We start from the raw sequence: 20,925 nt of genomic DNA on the forward strand, positions 1-20,925 counted from the left end.
GGGGATCAAAGCAAAGTTTTACTAATTCCAGCATTATCCTCCTTGTTCTGCAGTACAAACTAAAACACACTCTTTTCACATCAGTCACACAAAAGACATACATATAGTAATCCTAGTGAGGGAATCCTAATTATGTTAGAATGTGTGAAGCACATGTTGACCTACTTGCTGGGGTCGGCCCCTTTAAAGAAGGCGTTGACGGTCTCTGTGAACGCAGCGGCCACAGGAAGCGTGTCCTGAGCTCCCATGGTGAGAGGACTGGGTCCTCTGGAGCAGCCTGGAGGTAACACACACACATGCAGACACATATTAAACAGGACTGAGAGACACAAGACACACACTCAAGCAATGCACATAACTAACAGTCAGCTCAGCTGAATTTTTACCATTTACTATCCTTTTTTGGTTGATATAACCACAGTCTGTTTCTCTAAAAATCATCATTTAAATCTTTTTCAGTCAGTTTAAAATCAATCTATAGCAGCTTCAACCCAGCAGAAAAACACACACATCAGATAGATGTTCCAACTCCCAAACCTTGGCTCTACGCTCTTCCTCAACAATAGTGTGTGGATGAAATGAGGAACAAAACATGGTGTGCAAACTAGTGTGATGAAATGAAATGAAATTACAACTATCTGAACTGAGAACAAACATTGGTGTTAGTAAGGTGGCATGAAAATGTGTGAAGATATCCAATTTCTCTCTGCTCTTTGACTGTGAAATTGCAGGATTAGTTCAAATATCTTTCCTAACTTTGTGTTAGATGTTGGAACTCATCCTCTAAGTAACAAGTATTTGTATATGTGGACACTTTTAATTGAATAAGCGAAAGTAGATGAGAAAAGAAAGACAGATGCAGACATAGAGAAAGTCTGAGAGAAATATGCATGCTTATTCCAAACATGCTATTAAAGCTGAATTATTCTGACAAGATCAAAGAAGATCAGACAGCCCAAAGATCAAACCAAAAACCAAATGACACAAAGGAGAAAGATGACGACGAAAAGATTAGTAAAGTACACGAAGAACGGTGATTCTTCAGGGAATGGAAGGCGGTCAGCGCAGACTAAATGAGAATGAACAATGTCAGGAAGAGAAAGTAGAGAAGGATATGACAAATGAGGCCACTGCATAGTTGTGACTGCATACAAGGGGGCTCAGCCAGGAGTTAGCATGGTGCGGGTTAGGGTGATGGAGAGACTGCAAAGGAGGAGGAAGAGGAGTGGAGTGGAAGGGAGGGAGGAAGGAAGGAAAGAAGGGGGCAGGGCAGGGTAGGGGCCAAGCTTTGCACAAATGGGCCTCAAAAGAGTGTGTGTGCACGCTACAGTTAACCCTGGTGCAGAGAAAACTTACCTTCAAAGGTTAAATAAAACTTCCCTCTGTCAAACCATACAAGGGATGGCTGGTCATTCTCTGTGCGGGGTTGAGGGGTGGGGTTGAAGGAGGAGGGAGGGAGGGAGGAAGGGAGGGAGGGAGGTGGGGATGGGGGGAGAAGGAGGAGGAAGAGGGATGAAAGGGAGGGAAGGAGTTGAGGAAAGTAGGTGAGGAGGGGTGAGAGGGGAAGGAGAGAAGGACAGTAGCGTGAGTCTCACATGGTAGGTCTATCACATGTCACAGTGAGGTGAAACGTGGAGGTGGAGGCCGGGGACCAAGAGGGACAGAGGGCCATGTCGAACTGAAACACCGTCAGGACAGAACATGTGACAACATGGGTGTGACGGGATGTTTTTTTTTGCGGGTGCTTGCGTGCCTCAGGAAAGGCAGGACTCAGGTGCAGTGAGGGCCAGATGTGTGCAATCTGCAGGTGTGCAATACTGGAGAGGAGATGACTCGTCTGTATATTTGTATATATCTATAATCTGAGGAGGGACTGCAAGAAGAGACAGTTTGGTCACTTCCTGTTTCAGGGGCAGCAGCTTATGTTTGAAAATGGTATTTCTTTGTCCGCTGATGCTCTCATTGTGGCAATTTAGGCAGTGCCAGAGTGTCTAAAGCAAAAACTGGCCTCACTACATCTTACTCATCTACTTTAATGTAATTTAGGCTTTTGACTCAGTGTCTTGCTGAGCTCCCATTTTCCTCCAGGCCTTCACATACCAAATTATAGAACAGATGGAGGCTGACTGTCGTTTACAATGACACCCTGCAGGGGGCGGCCAAGGCCCAGGACCAGAGAGCAGGAATAAGGAGTGACAGTGGTGCTGCGTCCCAGTTTCAGTGGCTGGTTCCTCCAAAGGACACAGATCATGAAGGTGGATTCTTCAAAAAGACTTGAGGGGCAGACTGAAGTTGTGCCACCTCTAAAAATGAGACAATCTAGTCTTACAGAGACTAAAACTAATAGAGCTTTCGGACAGTTGTTAAGTTTTGTTTTGGGCAGATAACAACAAATTGCAGCATAGAAAAGCCAAAGATATGTTTGAAGTCATTTAGAAACACAGTTTGTCCATCAGAGAGTAGCATCAAGTTGTCAAGATATGTCACACTCGGTACATATCTTGGCTATAATTCTTTAAAATGACACAATTTAAGGGATCTGTATCAAAAATATTTGTTTTTACATTATTATGCAAAAATTGGCTGATATATCATTATCAGGTTATAACTCAGCCTAACAAAATGGACAACTGGAGCAGAGTGTACCATGTGGGGCATCCTGCTGCCCTAGTGGTTGGGATGCATACCATGTGGCCACAATGCCCCTGGTCTTTCTCTGTCCATTTCCTGTCTGCTTCTCTGGTGTACCATACAAAAAAAAAAGCCCAACTGAAAAAAAAACTTGACCAAATCATTTTAAACACTATATATCAATAAATTCTCCATTTTTAGTAGGACTTTTTTTTTTTTTTTAAACAAAAACATTCCCATGCTGCTAACATGCATAAACAGTGGCATTTACAGCATGCCTGGTTTCCATTATTTACATCCTACAGTGTTTTTTGTCATTGTTACACCTCAACTTGTAGATTTATAGTCTAGGAATCGAGACTTCGGAGGATCCAGCCATTGAACTGGGACATAGCTCCAGTATGAGAAAAACAAACATGACCAAGGAATGTCAAATGTGTGCATGTTACTCATGTCACCATGTGACACTGGAAAAAAAAAGTAGGCTTGTTCCCGTCCATACTATTGTTATGATGAGGGGTCCCGTCAATGAAGCTGTGTTGTTGAGTGACTGAGTGGAATGTCGGGTGATGGATCGATGAGAGCAGCGTAGTGCTTCATGAAGAGAACAAAAGGGCAGGTGTTCAGATGGGGGAGGGCGTGGTTTGGGGTTGTATTTTTGCATGACTGGAGAGTGTATGAGTGACAGGTGTGAAAGGTGGGCGTCAGGGGTCGGGCGAGGGAGTAGACGGAGGCTTTAAGGCCAGTGGAGATTGGTTGAACTTGAGGCTGTGTCGTGCTACTCCAGCGGTAGGGAGAGGATGGCATGAATACCAAACAGCTGCTGCCTGCCTAATTCGACCTAATTCTCATGCCAGACTTCAAACGCTTCTGTAAGTAGCAGCTCGGATCTGACAGTATGCATGTGAGTGTGTAGTGTGTGTGTTTGAGTGTTAGAGAGACAATGTGGATCTCCAGGGCTCACAGATAAGGAGCTCTTCAGACATGCTCATTGAACACAGCACACAAACACTCAAATACACTTTTGTTGCGCAGACTCAGAGTAAAGGTATCTGGGAGTGGCTGCACTGCACTCAATACACACACAATATGTGTCGCCAAGAGAAGAGACAGGAGGTTGCCATGGTGACACGGCGAGACAGCCACTGGTGCACAGTCATAAAACAGAGAGAAAAGTCTTGCAAGTGGGCAGATGGGCACAGGGGAAGACACTCAAACTTTTTGGGAAAAATAAACTATAATGCAAAAGCTGCAGCTTTTTGTGTCACCACAGCCTTCATTTTTTCTTGCAGATTTGTCTGTAGGTAACAAGTGCGATACAAGAGAGTGAATGAGGTCTGCAGATACTGGGGTGAGAGAGAGAGACAGAGAGACAGAGAGAGAGAGAGAGGCTATCATATCTATTAAATGCAGTGGAAATGTGTGGGAAAGTATGAGTTGGCAAGAGCAAAACAATGAAGATGTGGGGGGGAAAAGTGCCAAAAAGACAGTGTGCTTCACTGTTCCATAACCTATACTTTTTTTTGACTGACATTCATTGAGAAAGCACAAAAACACTCAGAGATGGCCTTTACCCGTCTATGTCAAGTGCACTTTGGGTAAAAAGCATCAAACAAATTGAAAAATCCACAAAGGAGCACTTCCCCCAACCCGTCCCCTCTCCTCTCTGAGGGGATCTCTACTATACCTGCAAACGAATCAAAGTGTCTCTCAAAGGTGGGCAGTTTGTCTACATAAGCATCGTCTTCTGACAAGCCAAAGGACAAATAAAGAGACAAACAAACGGCAAAAACAAAAAAAAAACAGAAAGCAAATCAAACCAATGAAAAATATTTTGAAATAAAAAACAGAAAATTGCTATCATGCAAACATATATGAAACTGTAAAAAACAAACAATTAAACATTTTAAACAAACTGAGGAACGAATACACAGACATCAAAAAGCACTGGAATGGGGCATTTTTGATTTGGATTTTTTTTTCATGTCCAATACGTTACTGTCAAGCTCATTGGCTTTTGGGGTTATCAAGAGGGCAACAGTGAATAAATAATGTATACATTTAAGGTTGCAATAGCGCAACACTTAAGTGAAACCTCCATATAGATTCAATCATTTTTTAATGTTGCTTAATGTTGTAGAGCTGGAAATGAGCATAATAGGTCCTCTTTAAAAAAGAAACCTCCAACCAGGGACTATATTCTGTTTTTACGTAACTGTTGCTGCCTCCAGAGTAGTGTGTGAGTGTGTATTTTTTTTTTAAATCTATTATGACTCAGCCCCATTTCACATTCTACTGAAGTCTGCTATTACCCACTCACAACTCTGCACTGCAGGGTCCTTCAATTCTGACTTCACTGATGTTAGATCATCTCGTATAAACTGATGTTGTGTCATTAATTCATTACAAGGTTTTGCCAGGGATGCTTGTGCTTTAAAATTAACACCCTGCTTCGCTTTCTCACCTCCCACTCATAACCTCTTTGTGTGTTTGTGCATGAGTGTGAATATGAATTTGTCTGTGTGTCAATCTAAACCAGACACAATATTTACATGCATTTTAATAAATCATTGTGTCCAAAAGAAGCTTCAGGAGTAATTATTTCTTATTTCAAATGACTAGAAATCACGACTGTAGTGACACGTTTGATGAGATTTGACTCTTACTATTTTAACTAGCGAGATAAAAAACTGATATGCTTGAGTTTATAATGGTGTATGGTAATTAGATGCCACAATAATAGGAACAAAAAGTGACCCTGGCACTGTATCTTCCATATTCATTGAATGGTAAACCATCATTGCCAGAAAATGGAAATAAATTTTAAAAAATTAATGAATAAATACATAACTGCATGACTCAATCCACACAGACACTCTCAGCATAGGAAGGACAGGGCCAGTGCATAAAATCAGTAATATGCTTTTAATATTAGACATGTTTTGCAATCATCCCTGAACAGTTAAATTCAACTGACAGACAACAGGCTGCAAAGCTCAGGGATGGGTGATGGTGCACACACCTGACACAGACACGGAGAGCTCTTTACTGACGGTGGGGGTGGTGGCGGCACTCAGGGAGTTAGTAGAGGAGATGGAGGAGGTGCTCTCAGCCCGCGCCAATGGGGCGATGGGAGGAGGGCTGGCCGAGTGGACTGGCGGGCTAAATGGACGATTCTGAAAAGGTAAATAGATGGTAAGTAAGAGAACGGATAAGAATGAAAGAAATTAATTACAAATGACATGTTTTTGTGCCTTACGCCATTGCTGACTATGTTTTTCGGTCAATTTCGTCAAAACTCGTTTAATCAGGTTGAGGTGTTCTTGTGAGGACCTTTGTTATGCCAGGAAAACTTTTCTCAAACTTAATTTCACACTGAGCCAGCTGCACAAGCTCAGAAATACCAAAACACAACAATCGCAGTTAGGAGTGAAAATGTAATAAACCGCAAGACTTACTCCATCTCCTACAGTGGGTTTTCCTGGAGGAAGTTTGGGCCGCGAAGGGGGGCGGGGTGGAGGTGGTGGTGGTGTGGGGTTGGCTGATGAAGGAGTGGCAGGTCGCACTGGAGAGGAGGATCCTACAGAGGAGAGCAGAAAGACACAGGGAGTCCATCATAATTATAGAAACAATTTCTCTTTTCAGCATGTTTTGAGGCAAAAAGTACAGTGTCCATAAAGAATATAAGCATTAACCGTTTCACTTTAACAGAATTACATTTGGATTTAATAAAAAAAAAACCCAGACTAAGTTTCCACATATGAATATTGTTTCACTTCAGTCCTTGTAATTGGTTTTTCACTTCAATGGACTATTGTCACTTTCCACCGGGAACACCTCCATAAGGGATAAAGAACACATGAACTCCTTTTTCAGCTACCTTTGGGTATCTGTCACCACAGAGAATTGGGATTTCCTAATGCTGAAACCAGACAAAATTATTTCTAAAAAGTGTTGGCTTATTCCAGTCTGTTTTTCCATTATTAGTCACATATTTTATTTTGTGAACTACTGGCCTACATTTGATCCATGTTCTCCCTTGTATTGAGACTATTTCTTCATAGCTATATACTGTATTTTGTGTTTGGGTCACTGACTCTTTAACTGCATCCAATGAAACCAACACAACCTTTTAATCTCCAGGATTAAAAATACAGAATCTTCACCGCTGGTGCAATCAGTTGAAAGGTGCGGTGTTGGCAAAACAATTCCCTGTCATCTTCAGTCTAAACAACCTCTTCTAACCGTATTTATATGGATTCTACTGATATTACTAGTAACTTGACTGATACAATGATGAGGAAATTGTCTTCGTGTTTTCATTAATCCATTTGTGTCAAAAGCTTCCTGCTCAGAGTGATCCATCACTGACTTCCGAGCATGCTGTTATTAGCTAGAAGAGACACAGTAATTTTTTATGGCAAAGAAAATAATGTATACCAATCTGCACTCTGACAAACTTCAACTCACCACTATTTGTACCACTTGCCCCAGATGTTGGACCCGGTGACAACACCACTGCCCGGTATGTGGGGGGAGGAGGTGGGGGAGGTGTAGTCCGGCTCCCCTGGCTAGCATCTTTGGGTGAAGAGACAGTTTCACCTTCATCCTCTTTGGGTTGGGAGGCATCTGTATTCTTGGGCTTCTCTTCTTGAGACAGGACAAGGGGTGGCGGGACGGAGCACGTTGCGGGTTCTTCAGCAGGAGGAGTCACCAAGGGAGGTGTGCTTGCTTTGGGAGTGGGAGCTGTTGGGACGCTGGCGGGTGAGTCAAGAGGAGGAGGAGGAGAAGAAGTGGGAGGAGATGCTGCGAGCTCCTTTGGTGCAGGGGGTGGTGAGGTGGCGACAGGATTTTGTTCCTCAGGCGTGGGAGGACCTGAGGGGACACAAGGTGGAGCACACTCCTCTGAGGGAGGTGGGGAAGTTGGTAGAGGGGGAACAGGGGCTTCTTTCAGAGGAGGGGAGATAGGGGGGGGTGGTGCTGGGTCTTCTGGAGGAGGTGGTGATGTAGGCAAGGGTGGGGCAGGAGATTCAGGTGGAGGCGGGGAGGCTGGTAACGGAGGTGCTGGTTCCTCTGGAGGAGGTGGGGAGGTGGGGAGTGGAGGTGCAGGGTCCTTTGGTAGAGGCGGCTGGTCAGAGGATTCTTCAGTGAAGCACACCCACGTGTCACTTGCATCCTCTTCAGCAGGGGGAGCCTGCTCGGGTCCAAAAATGTTGTCCAAGTTGGCTATCGAGGACTTCCTGGTTGAATCGTCTGCTTCTGGTGACACTTCTGAAACAAAGACAAGCACAGACCAATCAAAGGCCGTGTTTGCACAAGTGCTCAGTAGACAAGCAGACAGATAGACCGATGGAGAAAGTTATACGCTGGAGATCAAAACACTGCTGATATCAAATGTAAAAGTTTGTTTCATCCTGAGGTGACAGTGTGATATAACCAAAGGCAGAGATAAGTAAGAAGACTTCATACCAGCATCATCTGCAGAGGGAGGGCCAGTCGTCAGGGGGGACGTTGGGACATTCTTGGGTGGAAGTGGAGGTGGAGCTGTAATAAAATCAGTGGAACAATGAATAGTCCTATTAGTCTTAACAGGTAATGCCTAATCAGCATCAGTGAGTGTTTATTAGGTAGCATTTGTATGAAGTGAATGTTAATTTATGTCACTTGTGACAAGTCTGGGCTGCATTCAGTGCTGGCTTAAATTAAAACAGGTATTATTTCATAGATGAGCTTGAAAGTTTGGAGCCATACATGACAGGTATTATCCCCACCTGCCAAACACATGCATAACAACTTAAGGAGAAGGGATCATCCCACAAACCATTAGCCATGCAACACAGTACATTCAGTCACCACCATGTCAAATGCAAGGAGGAGGCAGCAAGGGAAGGGGGGTGGTATAGTACGGAAGCCAAGTGTTGAGCCCCTCCCGTATACAGTACATACAACAAACAAACATACAGTCATTTGGTTGTGAAATGGCTTATGAAATGAAACATGTTACAGCTGGCTGTTCAGAAAGAGAAGGAAAGTGTTATTGCCACACAACTGTTTGATTGGGTTAGTTTGCAGGTCTGTTTGTTAGTCAGATGATGAGGGATTTCATGAGGTGAGCTGATGGGTCCGTGCAGTCATTCCAGGGAGGAGAGGAAGTGCAGCACAATTAGCAGGGAATTTTAAAACTTACTTCCTGTGGGGAAGGATCTCGTCAAAGAGGATTCAGGCTCTGACAGAGGAGTCCCCCACACATCGGACTCAGACAGAACCACTAGGTTCAGGAAGGGACAGAACAGGCCATGTCAGGGGTATTACCACCAAAACACTTAAGGGTTTCTGACTCTTAGGAGCGTAAAAAAGCAATAAGTGTAATAGGGGAAACAACAAAGATCAGCAGGTCAATAAAATCTTTAATTAGAGAGAACAGATTTCCGGCCTCAGCAGCAGACTGCAGTCAGGATGCGTCATAAGACTAGAACATAAATATCCTTTTCTTGCAAACTGAATTTCAATGCTACTATAATAGTGGACTGCAGGGTTCAGCACATACTATTTTCTAGAGAAAAATAAACTATTTGGGTCACAGAGGTGACATCCAAACTCCTGTACAACAGTTGCTGCTCTATAAATCTGCACCAGGTCTGTGCTGTAAAAAAAGAATCTCAATGACCTCCTCTGGGTGACTGTTTGATGTTTTAAAAATCTTCCATAGTATAATTTAATTAATTCAATGTGGTATTGTTTCATTATTACCTTAACATCATTAACCTGGCAAAATACAAATTAGCTTAACACTAGCTAACCACCTGTCTCAACAGCAAAGCAGATGATGCCATATCCACTTCAAAAGGGCTAGGCAATTTGTTAACCTGGATTTTGATACACTATTTACATTGGGCTAGCTATCCTACTGCATGTAAACAAATCAGTGAGTACAAGGGGTTTATGGAAATATTGGATGTACAGGATATTTGCATCAATAGGATTTTGTACCTTGATTCTTCAGGTGTTCAATTTAGTCAAAATTTGTATCCATAAAAATGTTCTCAACTAAATTTATTGGGAATGATGTAAACTCAGTAACCATTTTATCATGTACACCTAGCACACAACAGCCCCGCAATAAATCATTCTTTTTGAGGATTATAATGTTCAGTTTTTATTGAAACTGTTTTATGGATGTGTTGATTCAATTTTGAAGTCATTTTTGAGGCTGCAGCTTATGGTGCTGTTGAACTGTTTTGTATTATACTGAGAGATGTTTCTAACCTCACTGATAACCCTAAATGTGGTCAACAAAATAATAGACGCTAGAGACACCTCTAAGCACTGTCTGTCTAAAGCAACAACATTATCACCTTCATGAAAGTAGGATTTTTTGCAGGGCTGTTTTGTTAGATTGCATTTGTTTTAGCTAGGTGGACCTAAGTATCATAAACTTTATTATTCAGGAATTCACACATGCTGTTTATATCTGGTGAAGATAGAACTATAATGAGAAAGTTTAACATTAACCAATTGCCAGTGTCATGCACAGAGTTGATTTATTTGCCTGAAGTAATGTATAAAAAGGAATCTGTGCTGTGTTAGCTATGCCTGACATGGCAGTTGCGTAACATCTAAGAGCTCTCCCACAGCCTGCTCCACTGCATCCTACAGGATTGGATGAGAGTGGGTGACAGCAAAATCTGCATATTAACTAGCTGCACTATGCACATGAACGTGACCTTAGAGTGCCAATTTCAACTTTGACCTTAGCAAAGACAGATGGACTGAGTCCACAACTGCACAGTTGCCAGAGGGAAGAGCTATGATGTTGGAAAATAGGTGAGGGGGAGGGAAAGAAAGAGAGACAGAAAGAGAGAGAGAGAGAGAGAGAGAAAGGAACAGAGAGAGGATATCTGCTATGACAGCCAAGCAAGGCTTAGCTGGCAGCCTTAGAGAGACAATAAGTGTGTGTTCAGAAAGCCTATTTCATACATTGCTAACACAAAAAACATTGCTAGTGACAACCGTCAACAAAAACATATTCTAAGAACCAGCACACAGATAAGGACATCCACAGACAAATATAAAAGAAACAGAAGACAAAGCGACAAAGATGCAGGAGGGGCAGTTACCTTCGGTTTTCTGTTCTCCAAAGGCTGTTTCCAAAGGAGGCCCAAATAAGGCTGTGGTGTCCTCAGAGACTGGTGTTTCTTGACTGCTGCAATAGATGAAGAACAATATAAGAGAAGTAGTTTTACAGTAAGTAAGTAAGAAATGTTACACAGTACATATCATCTCACTGCAACTTGTATCATCTGATTAGGATTTTATTTACATTATAGCATATCTTCAATCTTTATCACAATTACACCAAATGTCTATATAATGTATGTAAATTGTGAAGATTCAGCTGTGCTCAAAATAGCATGGACTCTGAAGGTAATGCTGCAACAGCATATATACAGTGATGTAAAGACTGCGCAGGAACAACTAATGCAGACATTTAACTAAATACAACATCAGGGGACTGACAGTATAGGTTGTTTGACTGTTAACTGATCTTACAATAAGATTTTTACAATCACATTTCAAAAATCACCCTAATTTATTATTTGTTTGCCTTATTTAGCCACTGATCTTTTGACAGGTAACATGTGGCATGAAAGAGAGGGATGACATGCACCAAAAATTCCCTGGGACTAAAACTGGAGATGTTACAGTTACAAGTATGCAAGAGTTGATTTCAGTTTTCTTGCGAGTATCCACACCTTACTGGTGTGCATCTGTATCATGGCTGTTGAACCAACTGCACTAGACAGACAGTAAACATAGACACATGCAGACACAAGAAACAAGCATTCAAACAAACCACAAAAAGCCAGATCTTGAGGAATAAATATGAAAACAACTATAAACTGTACACACTGTATTTTAAGCATTCATACCGGAAGAACGTGATTAAGTTCCCACGGCATGTAGAGCATCACAGGGTTGTTGGGCAGATAAACAATGACAGCTCTGCAGATTCACTGAATGTACTAAGCCAGCAAAATAAACAATTTTTTGTCTCAGACTATCCTCTAACTTGTATCTAAATTATAGTTAGCTTTAAATGTAGGGATAAATCTTTATAAAGTCAACAATTACAAGGACATTGTTTATCTATTATGTTAAAAACACAAGGTTACAGTATGTGCTTATCTCAAAAACACTGCTTTTGGTAATAAGTATTAGAATTTGACCTGAAGCCTGAAGTTTTAAAAAAGCTTGACCTGAAGTCAAGCCTTTTTAAAATGTATTGATGTTGAAACCATGCACAGATAACCCAAAAGTGACTCCACATCCCAGTTTGGGTCCCAGTTCAATAAAACCAAGCTTGAAAGCGTCAGCAGATGTTAGAAAACACTGAGTTCATACGAACTTAACAGAGACAAACAAGAGCTACAATTGGATGCAGGTGACATCTGAGTAAGAATATGAAAACCATAAAAGTGGGAAGTGATGCAATTTATGCAGATTTTAACCGACTGACAGGTGGATCAAGCTGTTGGGTTTACTGGAATGATAATCTCCCAGTTCATTTGACCATAAAAGAATATATCGTGGTGACATTTAAAAGTCAAAATGTCAAAATAGGAAAACTTAAGCTTCAAAAATGAAAAGTATCATCCAGCTTCTGATTGCAACTGTGCTACACCTGACATCCATAAATCATTACCACCTCCCTTCAGCAGAAGGGACGAGCATAAACTAGCTACTTACAGCACCTTAACATTAAGTGGCAGTAGTTTGTCCTCAGCCTTGTTGGGGAACAGTGAAGTACATACCTGGGGGGTTGTGGTGCTGGAGCTGGTGCGGGGGCCACAGTGGGTACAGTAGGGACGACACGTCTCGGTCTGGCAATCTCTTCACCTGGAACCACAAATTATATTTGTTTACTGCATGCCACTCTTACATCACTTTCTCCTAGTTCACTGTAATTAAAAGTGAGTCTGGCAAAAGGTGCAACAAGATTAATACTTACTGGAGGTGTTCCTTTTCAAACCCTGTAACGCGAAAAAAGAAATGACAGTAAAATGTAAAAACCCAAACACAGAAAACCTCAGAATGTCAAAAGCAAAGGCTTCAAGTGTAAAAGATAATTAGTCACCAACGTGTAAGAAAATGCACAAAGAACATCAATTAATTGTATTTTTCTGTCAGGCTACTAAAATGTACATCCCACATTGCCCCATCAATTTACATCACTGACAAATGTAAAATGTCAATGCTCTCAAACAGAAATGCTGTGTGGTTTAAACACAACAATTATGTAAGATGTAAAGTAGTGAAGGTCAGAAGACTAACTTCAGCCTCAGGCTGACTTAATCTGATGAGACCAGTAGAACTTCCTGATCAGGAAGTTACTACACAGGAGGAGGGATCCCTAAAACAGACACACTTCCTATCATGAAAGATTATACTGAAACTGAAAATACCACTTCCATGCTATAGCTAAATATTGCAGAAAAGGCGTTAACTACACCTTGTGATATTCATACTATTTGCAAATCCTGGAGGTAAAATCACAAATTCTGATGTGGACGACCAGTGGTCACTTTGATGGCACTGTAACTGGCATCATAATTTGAAGACTTATTCCAAATTGAATGAATTCACTGAACATTCATTTAACTATGGCACAGAGAGTGGTAACATAAGAATCACCTCGACAGCTTTATCAGATGGTAACAGCAAAAAATGTGCTTAGCAATACAGTTTAGATTGAGAGCATGATGTTTTTCCATTTAATAACTCCAAAATCTAATAACAATAACACTGTTAGTATTGCATAAGCCAGAAAATGGCAACTTTAACTTGAACTGCTGCTGCAGTGAGCTAACTGTGCTGTGAACTGTGGTTTGGGGGTCAAAGCAGGAAGTACTGCAACACTTCCAGAGCAAGTCACCCTTGTTACTGTACTAGAGAAAGTGTAAGACTGATAAAGTTAAAGTGTAAGAGTGTTAAAAGAGAAATTAATTTTGTTGTTAGAGAGGCATAGCACAACAACATTGCTTCTCTAGCTGTATCTTAAACACCAGTGTGTTTGTGATTGCATGTATGAATTCACCATGAGCAGGACACAAGAGGCCAAGACAGGCAGAGTGGGCAGATAAGGACAGAGAAGGAAAGGAAGGGAGGAGACAGGAACAGACGAGAAGATACGATGGGGAGTGACTGAAGTAAGACATCAAAGGGTCCAGCTGTCAAAAGTGCAAATTTTCTCCCACATCAGAGAGGAAACATGAAGCCAATTAAGATGAAAAACAAGTGCACAAGCTCACTAGTGATCTTGAGAATCTTGAGGAATTTTTTAATTTTTTTAATTTGTACAGTTCTTTATTTATACGTTTAAATATTTGCGTCAAAACAAATCAGCAAATAAGTTTGACCCATCGATTCAGCCACTGAACCCATCTACGTACTTCCTCTTTTATTCAACTGACCCCGAGGACAAGGTGAGTAGAAAAAGGAAGACAAGAAGCCATGTGATATTTAGCCTGACCCCGGGGACACAGAAGCGAAGGAAACTTACCGGGCTACGTCTCTGTGACCAGCAAAAAGGAAGAGAGAAGAGATACCTGGTCAGAGAGTGACAAATCAGTAAAGCAGACATCATACATCCTATCTACTATCAGAAGATGACAGCAGGAGGAGGAAGAAATTTGGCCTGGCTGGTCAGATTTGGAGATGATGTTGATAACATAAATAGAGAAAGGACGTCCTTGTGCTCATTTGTTTTCGGTTTTTTGGGAAATATTTTGTGCAGTTTAAGGAATTTTGAGAATAAATGCAAATCCCTCAATAAGTCCTATATAATTATGCAAGAATCTGAGCTAATTCACACTGATCTGCGTGTCCTGTTTTGCTTGTGTGCTTACATCTCCATCTTCTGTTGCTAAGGAGAATTCAGTAGCAATTCAGCACCTCCAGATAAATGAGGATATTTGCCTGAATCATCTGTGAATCTGCTGTGACTGGATATATCCTGCAAAGCTGCTTCAGTCACTTAACCTCATTTTCATCTTCCACTGTTCATCACCATCTCTTTTCTCTTTTTTTTGTCTTAAAAACGGTATTAATTTTGCCATCTAATCCTTTGAGTTTCCTGCCATTTTCCCTTGTGTTGTCTCCCACCTGCCCCCTTGGTCTCTTTAATTTCTGCTGAAATCTCTCCACCTGCCTACGTCACGTCCTCCTCGCATCAACCCTCTCTCCCTCTCCATCTCTCACTCTTGTGCTTGTTCCAGTTGTGCAGTGAGCCATGAGTGATTAAAGTGATGCAACAGGGGGGTGGGACATGCCGGAAAGGATTCATTTCATTGGATACATTGGTGCAGGACAAAGCCCAACACATTCTGTCATGGCCACTCACTGTCACCCCTCTGTATGTAAACAGGAAATAAAAAAGGAAGCGTTTAGACTCAAACTGTGACTTTTTAGCTTTTGTCAGTGACAATCATTGATCTTAGTTCTGTACAAACATGCTAATGTTTTCTCCTATATTTATTATACACCATGAAATCGTTGTATATATATTTGATATATCCATTTAATATATTTGAAATCTGAAAATGTAAATAAAGTAGAACAATATTTTTTTTGTTTCATTTTGAAATTAAATATTGCAACATTGGTCATCGCTGGTTTTTGGTGCTAGGGTGATACATCATTTTGCAGTTGTGGCAGTTTGAGGTCCACAGTGGGCTGTGAAGTGATTGACTTTGCCTGAGGGGACTTGACTAGACTGTGGCTGGCTACATTGATGGCAGATATTATGAAATAAGAAGAATCTATCATAAAAGTAAGATGTTTATCTTCCATATGAAGGATTTCTAGTCATAATGGTGGTGGACAATATAGGAATAAAATATGACGTAAGACGTCTTTTTTTTAGTTCTTACATTTTACTCCATCCCTGACCTTTTCCTCGATTCCTCTACTCCTTGTAGACATGTTATTTGGACTGAGGAACTTGAAGCTCAAGACTCCAGAACCAATTAAAATCAGATTTAAGACGTCTTAGTCAGCGGAAATAACTTAAAAGAAAGCGCTCATGTACTCCAAGTACCTTGGAAAACAAATCTGTGCGTGCCATAAAAATGCTGAACAGTCACACACATGCACATGATTCTGCCTACATATAACATCACAAAAAGAAACACGCACACCAAAATGGGAATCACGTGATATCAGCCCATTTGCCCAATAAATGCTGGGCCAATAAAAAAAATCCTAGTTATTACCCACTGGCTTGATATCTTGCGTCATATCTACACAGCCTATTTCCAGTAACACTGAGCAGATTTTATGCACAAATGCGTGTTTAAGAAAATTCAGCATAGCAAAGGAATTCACAAGTTCACAATCAAAAAACATCAAATATATATTAACACAACAGCATGCAAAGCAAAGGCTTACCGGACTCCTCTACAAAAGTTTGCATCATTAAAGGCAGCAAAAAGAACAAGAGATAAAAAAGCAGAGTTTCGAGTAGTTAGAAGATTGGAGAGGAAACTATACTAACATTGGGGATGCAAAGCAAAGCGTTCGTGTACAATGTAGGCAGTCATCAGCATCAACTACATCAGTAATACATACAGATAAAGCTGATGTAGTACTATGCTACTTCACTGCATTCAGCCAATCATTCATCCTTCCACCAACACATTACCCACTACTCCTCCTCACATGATGAAGACACTGTGTCCTGGCTGAGGTTTTAAGAAAAATCTGTCAACCTCTATCATCATGTCCCTCTCACAAGCTTGTGTACATATGAATAATTCATGCAAAACACGCCAAATTAAGTTCAGTCATGCCAACCTCAGTATCTAGATGTGTATAATACTAGGTATTTATTTCAGGTCTCTCACAGCTGGGTTAAGAGCTTGTCAATTTAATGTCATATTTAAAGGCAAAAAAAAAAAAAAGAGACTCTCAGTTATTAGTCTTAGTGACCTCAATGATATTCAAGTGGCTGTGGGCTGTTGTCAAGTAAGAGTTTTGTTTTTGAAAACAGGAGAAAGTCATAAATGTTTTAGTTTGCGGAAAAAGTTTTACTGGATCAGTTCAGGGAAAAGGAATAACTAGAAAGAAGTGAAAAGAAGTAAAGTGTTTGCTTTCGGAGGCCTGTTAACATTTGGCCCCTCTTCCTCTTTTCATCAGACCATTTTATTGTCAGTCCATAGCCAAGGTTACCTCGAGTTGCCAGGGACAGGGAGTGACTGTGTGACTCATGTAATTTCTGTGTGAGGGGAAAGCTGGAGTTGTTGTATTTTGTCCAGACAAACGTGATGCGAATTTGAATCGGTGGAGGTGAGGATGGCCATGTCGTAATCACCTCAGACCAGTAATTCTAGTGTCATGATCTTGCATAACGTTCAGGTGACTTGACTGCATTATATGAATTCCTCAGATGCTAGTGAAAACTTATTTCAGATCACTGGTCCTGATCTAACAATAAATAAAATCCCCCATACATCCAGATCACAACTAAAAAAAACACAATACATGACTCTATGCTGCCATTTTGGCCGAGTCTATTTTGTAAAAGAGATAACATCTCAAAGACTTCCTGGTTTGTTTAACAGGGACAATGTATAAAGCAATAAACACTGCTGTAAATATGCATGAGTTAGCCAAAAGGCCAAAGAAAACAACGAGAAACAGCTATTGATATAACCCCGAAACTGAATCAGTTACACACAATACACTAATATTCTGTCATACACTAAATCAGAAATATATATAGCTGATTTATTGATTAGTCCATCAACAGAAAATCAATCAGCAACCATTTTGATTATCAACAGAGCAACCGTGACGAAACAAATGATGAAAAAACAACCAATGTCTCCCTATATCTTTACACACGTGCATATAAGCATTAACAGCATGAAAAGACCTTCACACCTGATCAGGTTAACAGAGTCAGTGGGTAAACACACTGAGGCTGGACTGAATTATTAAGGCCCGAAGCTCATATTTCCACAAACAATCCCAATGTACAGCAGACTGACACACAGGTTTCATTGTGCCCACTTTCCTACCTGAATTATTCAAGTTGGACACCCAGGCTACCTGTCCTCACTGGAGAATGTAGAAATGATGGGTGGGAACTGGAAAGTCAGGGGAAGCCAAAGCCTGCTTTGAGTCCCCGCTACTAATTACAGGCTGTTTAAAGGGGATGTGTGCTTGAGTTTGGACTCATCAGCTGAACTGCATTACTTCAAATAAGAGCTTCACAACGTGCTATTTAGCAGCGGAACGTCGTCAGATGGTTTCTGTTGTGGTTGGACATCTGCGTCGTGTTAAATGACACCGAACTAATCGAGTCGCTGAAAACACTCAAGCACACACGCATCACATATTATCCATATGGAATTCAAACCATCATATAATCACCTGACGTTACTTATAATGAGGTCAAGGATTGTGATTGTAAAGGATAGGAGTCAAATCAGAAACATTGATCAATGTTGAATAGTGGCTTGTTAAAACAAATGAGTTCTGTTATTATGTACAAACTCAAGAAAATCAAATCAGTAATCCAATCAAGATATCTCATCAATAGTTAAAAGAAAACAATGGGATAACATAGAATATACTGTACACTGTGGAGACAGATACACACAACATTATACACTGTATCTCAAAGGTAAAACAGTATATGAGACACTCAGACAATGTGAGCAACACATGCACAACCAGATCTGTGCACAAGTATCTCTCTACTTTTACATTTTAAAAAGGCAGTTAAAGTTGCCCTGTGGAGCTTTTGTGCAAATAAACAAGACTTGTTATTCACCAAAATGTATACATAGTGTGTGCCCTGAGGTCTAAAAGAGTAGAATGCATTTCCTTCCTCTTAAAACATTTGCAAAGCCAATTTTAAAGTATTTTAAATCTTGCATTGTTTACATCCATGTTTACTAGCTTGCAACCTTCTTTTTCTCTGCCATTGCCGGCTAATTGCTGTGTTTCTTGGTACATTAAAGCCACCTGTAGGTCACTGGAATAGTGTGAATCCATAAGCTGGACTGTATCGCGTCACCTGTTGGCACGTGCGTCCTTGTGCGTGTGTACAGGACAAAGTCTATAGCACTACTAGAGGTCACAATCTCCACAAGGTACCTTTAAAGAGGATGAAGACGAGAAGCAGGAGTGATTCGCACATGCACGTTATAAGCATCTAACCACTAATACACCGCCCTCCATTAAAAATCCAGCAGTAAGAGGGCAGTGAAAGCTGTCAAAGCTACTCACCAGAGGAGACGGGGACAGAGCTATGTTGCCAATGGAGGCTTTGAGCTCATCAAACGAGGGAACCGCCACCACACGATCAGCCGGCAGCGGCTTGATCTTGATTTTAAATTTTTTCCTGTGGTCCTCCTCTTCTTCCGACTCATCAGAGGAGAAGAAGTGGGGCTTCTTTTCGCAAGGTGGGAGCACAGTGTCAAGGAAAACAACATTCAATTCCTTAAACAGTCAATATTGTTTGACCAATACAATTGATATTATAAAAGGGACCTATATGATTGTTGTCAGGTCTGCCAGGTCTCTGTCAGATTTGTGTCCTTGGTGAAATTTGCGTTAAAACCTTGGTGAATTTCTTTAAATCTCTACTTGAAACTAATTTCTATGAAACTTGTGTTTCTGCAGTAGAAGATGAATCATCATATTTCTACCCTCATTTACCCTTGTATGTTTTTAATTAATATGGTCCATTGTTGTGGTTCAAGCTATTTAATTTTGCAATGTTCCAATTATTGTCTCACTGCTTTAAATCCAGACATAAGACTAAACACTATTATGTATGAATTCTGGTGAAAGACTGGTACAAATAGAGACCTTGGAAGTATTACTGGTGAATTGTCACAGAGAAGAAAACAGAGCATCACCTCTGCTTAATACAAGCTGACAACAAATCAGTGTATTGATTAGAGTGATATTTCCAACATTCACATAGAGGTTATTGGACCATTCTCACAACTCAATGCAACTTCCTGTTAACGTCTGCTGCGTCGATGACCCATTCGTCCGTGACACCGATTTGTGCTGTGCCTTATTAACTTCATTTATATCTTTGTTAATTGGATGTTGGTACACAACTGACGTGCTTTATCATCGTCAAGTGGTCTTTTTTGTGTAGATTTCTCACCAGGAAGCATTTTTGCCACATAAAAAGTGCTTTATGTAGAGCTTGATGCAACTGCGTTAAAATGTGCTTTATCATTTCATTATATAGATTTGTTTTGGCTAATTTGGCAGCCACAGCAGAATTTGAGAAGGGTGGAGGCCCATCCCCTGTGACTGATTGTTACCTCACAAACTGATCTCCTTTCAATATGCACAAATATAACAAATCCTCCGCTAACATCATGAAAGCAAAGCAATTTTAGTAAGCCAACCTAACTTGGCAAATAATAATTAATTCTATCAAATGACTAATCAAGCAGTGTTAAGGATATCTCCCTCTTCTGACTCCTCATCAGGTCTGATGCTGTAGCCCTCATCATCCACCTCAGGACAGTTCTGAAACACACAGAGTGAATCAATGTAGATCTCTTTAAATGCTTGTATGATGTTATAAGCAACACTTTGTGATGTTTATTGTATGATGATCTACTGCTGACAGTGAACCAGCAGTTGGTTAAGAGTAGCGTAGGTTCATAAAGCTCCAGCTAAAGTTCCCACTGACATACAGTATTCAGATAAATAACACTCTAGTCATAACAAATTCTTCCTGCTTAATGAGACGTCACCAAAAGCATATTGACAAAGTCATAATCTAGATCTAAAATGTAAGCAATGCAATGTCACAGATGATAATAGTTTAACCCACAGCCTGTCCTCACAAGAAAAACGAAAGTATAGGTCTAAAATTCAGGCTGGCAAAAACGACCTATAGTTACTGAAACATTTTTTAAAAACCATAACGTTGTGGTGTTTACTGTTGCATTGACGACAAAGGTTGCATAACCTGTATGTATAAACCATGTTTCAAGTGATAATTTTAACCCAGACCATGATCTTTCCCCAACCCTAACCAAGTGGTTTTTGTGCCTAATTATTTTTTAACCGTGATTTGTAACAATTTTGGAAAGCGGCATATATGTGGTCAGGTCCCCATCTGTCCTGTAGAGGGCGCTGAAAACACTCATATATGTTGTTTTGGAAGTCAGTGGAAATAGACCTATTCTGTCATTTCAGTATGAGAATGTGTTGAAACCCATCGAGTAGATTTACTATGTAAAGTCTCTTTAA

At 40.7% G+C, this 20,925-nt stretch overlaps 1 protein-coding gene across 1 annotated transcript in view; it reads right to left on the minus strand.

Moving 5' to 3' along the window:
* sgip1a (SH3GL interacting endocytic adaptor 1a) overlaps positions 1-20,925 on the minus strand; it is an 82,793-nt gene that overhangs the window by 8,762 nt on the left and 53,106 nt on the right. Inside the window, exons 7-21 of the mRNA XM_044360825.1 lie at positions 20,130-20,193; positions 18,925-19,100; positions 16,078-16,086; positions 14,192-14,203; positions 12,641-12,662; positions 12,444-12,528; positions 10,749-10,834; positions 8,819-8,899; positions 8,101-8,175; positions 7,102-7,902; positions 6,090-6,211; positions 5,654-5,807; positions 4,319-4,378; positions 1,357-1,416; positions 166-277 (exon numbers count right to left, since the gene is read on the minus strand). Coding sequence (XP_044216760.1) covers positions 166-277; positions 1,357-1,416; positions 4,319-4,378; positions 5,654-5,807; positions 6,090-6,211; positions 7,102-7,902; positions 8,101-8,175; positions 8,819-8,899; positions 10,749-10,834; positions 12,444-12,528; positions 12,641-12,662; positions 14,192-14,203; positions 16,078-16,086; positions 18,925-19,100; positions 20,130-20,193 — 1,919 coding nt within the window. The remainder of the gene's footprint in view (positions 1-165; positions 278-1,356; positions 1,417-4,318; positions 4,379-5,653; positions 5,808-6,089; positions 6,212-7,101; positions 7,903-8,100; positions 8,176-8,818; positions 8,900-10,748; positions 10,835-12,443; positions 12,529-12,640; positions 12,663-14,191; positions 14,204-16,077; positions 16,087-18,924; positions 19,101-20,129; positions 20,194-20,925) is intronic.

The sequence above is a fragment of the Thunnus albacares genome, chromosome 9 (genome assembly GCF_914725855.1).
Source record: "Thunnus albacares chromosome 9, fThuAlb1.1, whole genome shotgun sequence".
In the NCBI taxonomy this organism is placed as follows: domain Eukaryota; kingdom Metazoa; phylum Chordata; class Actinopteri; order Scombriformes; family Scombridae; genus Thunnus; species Thunnus albacares.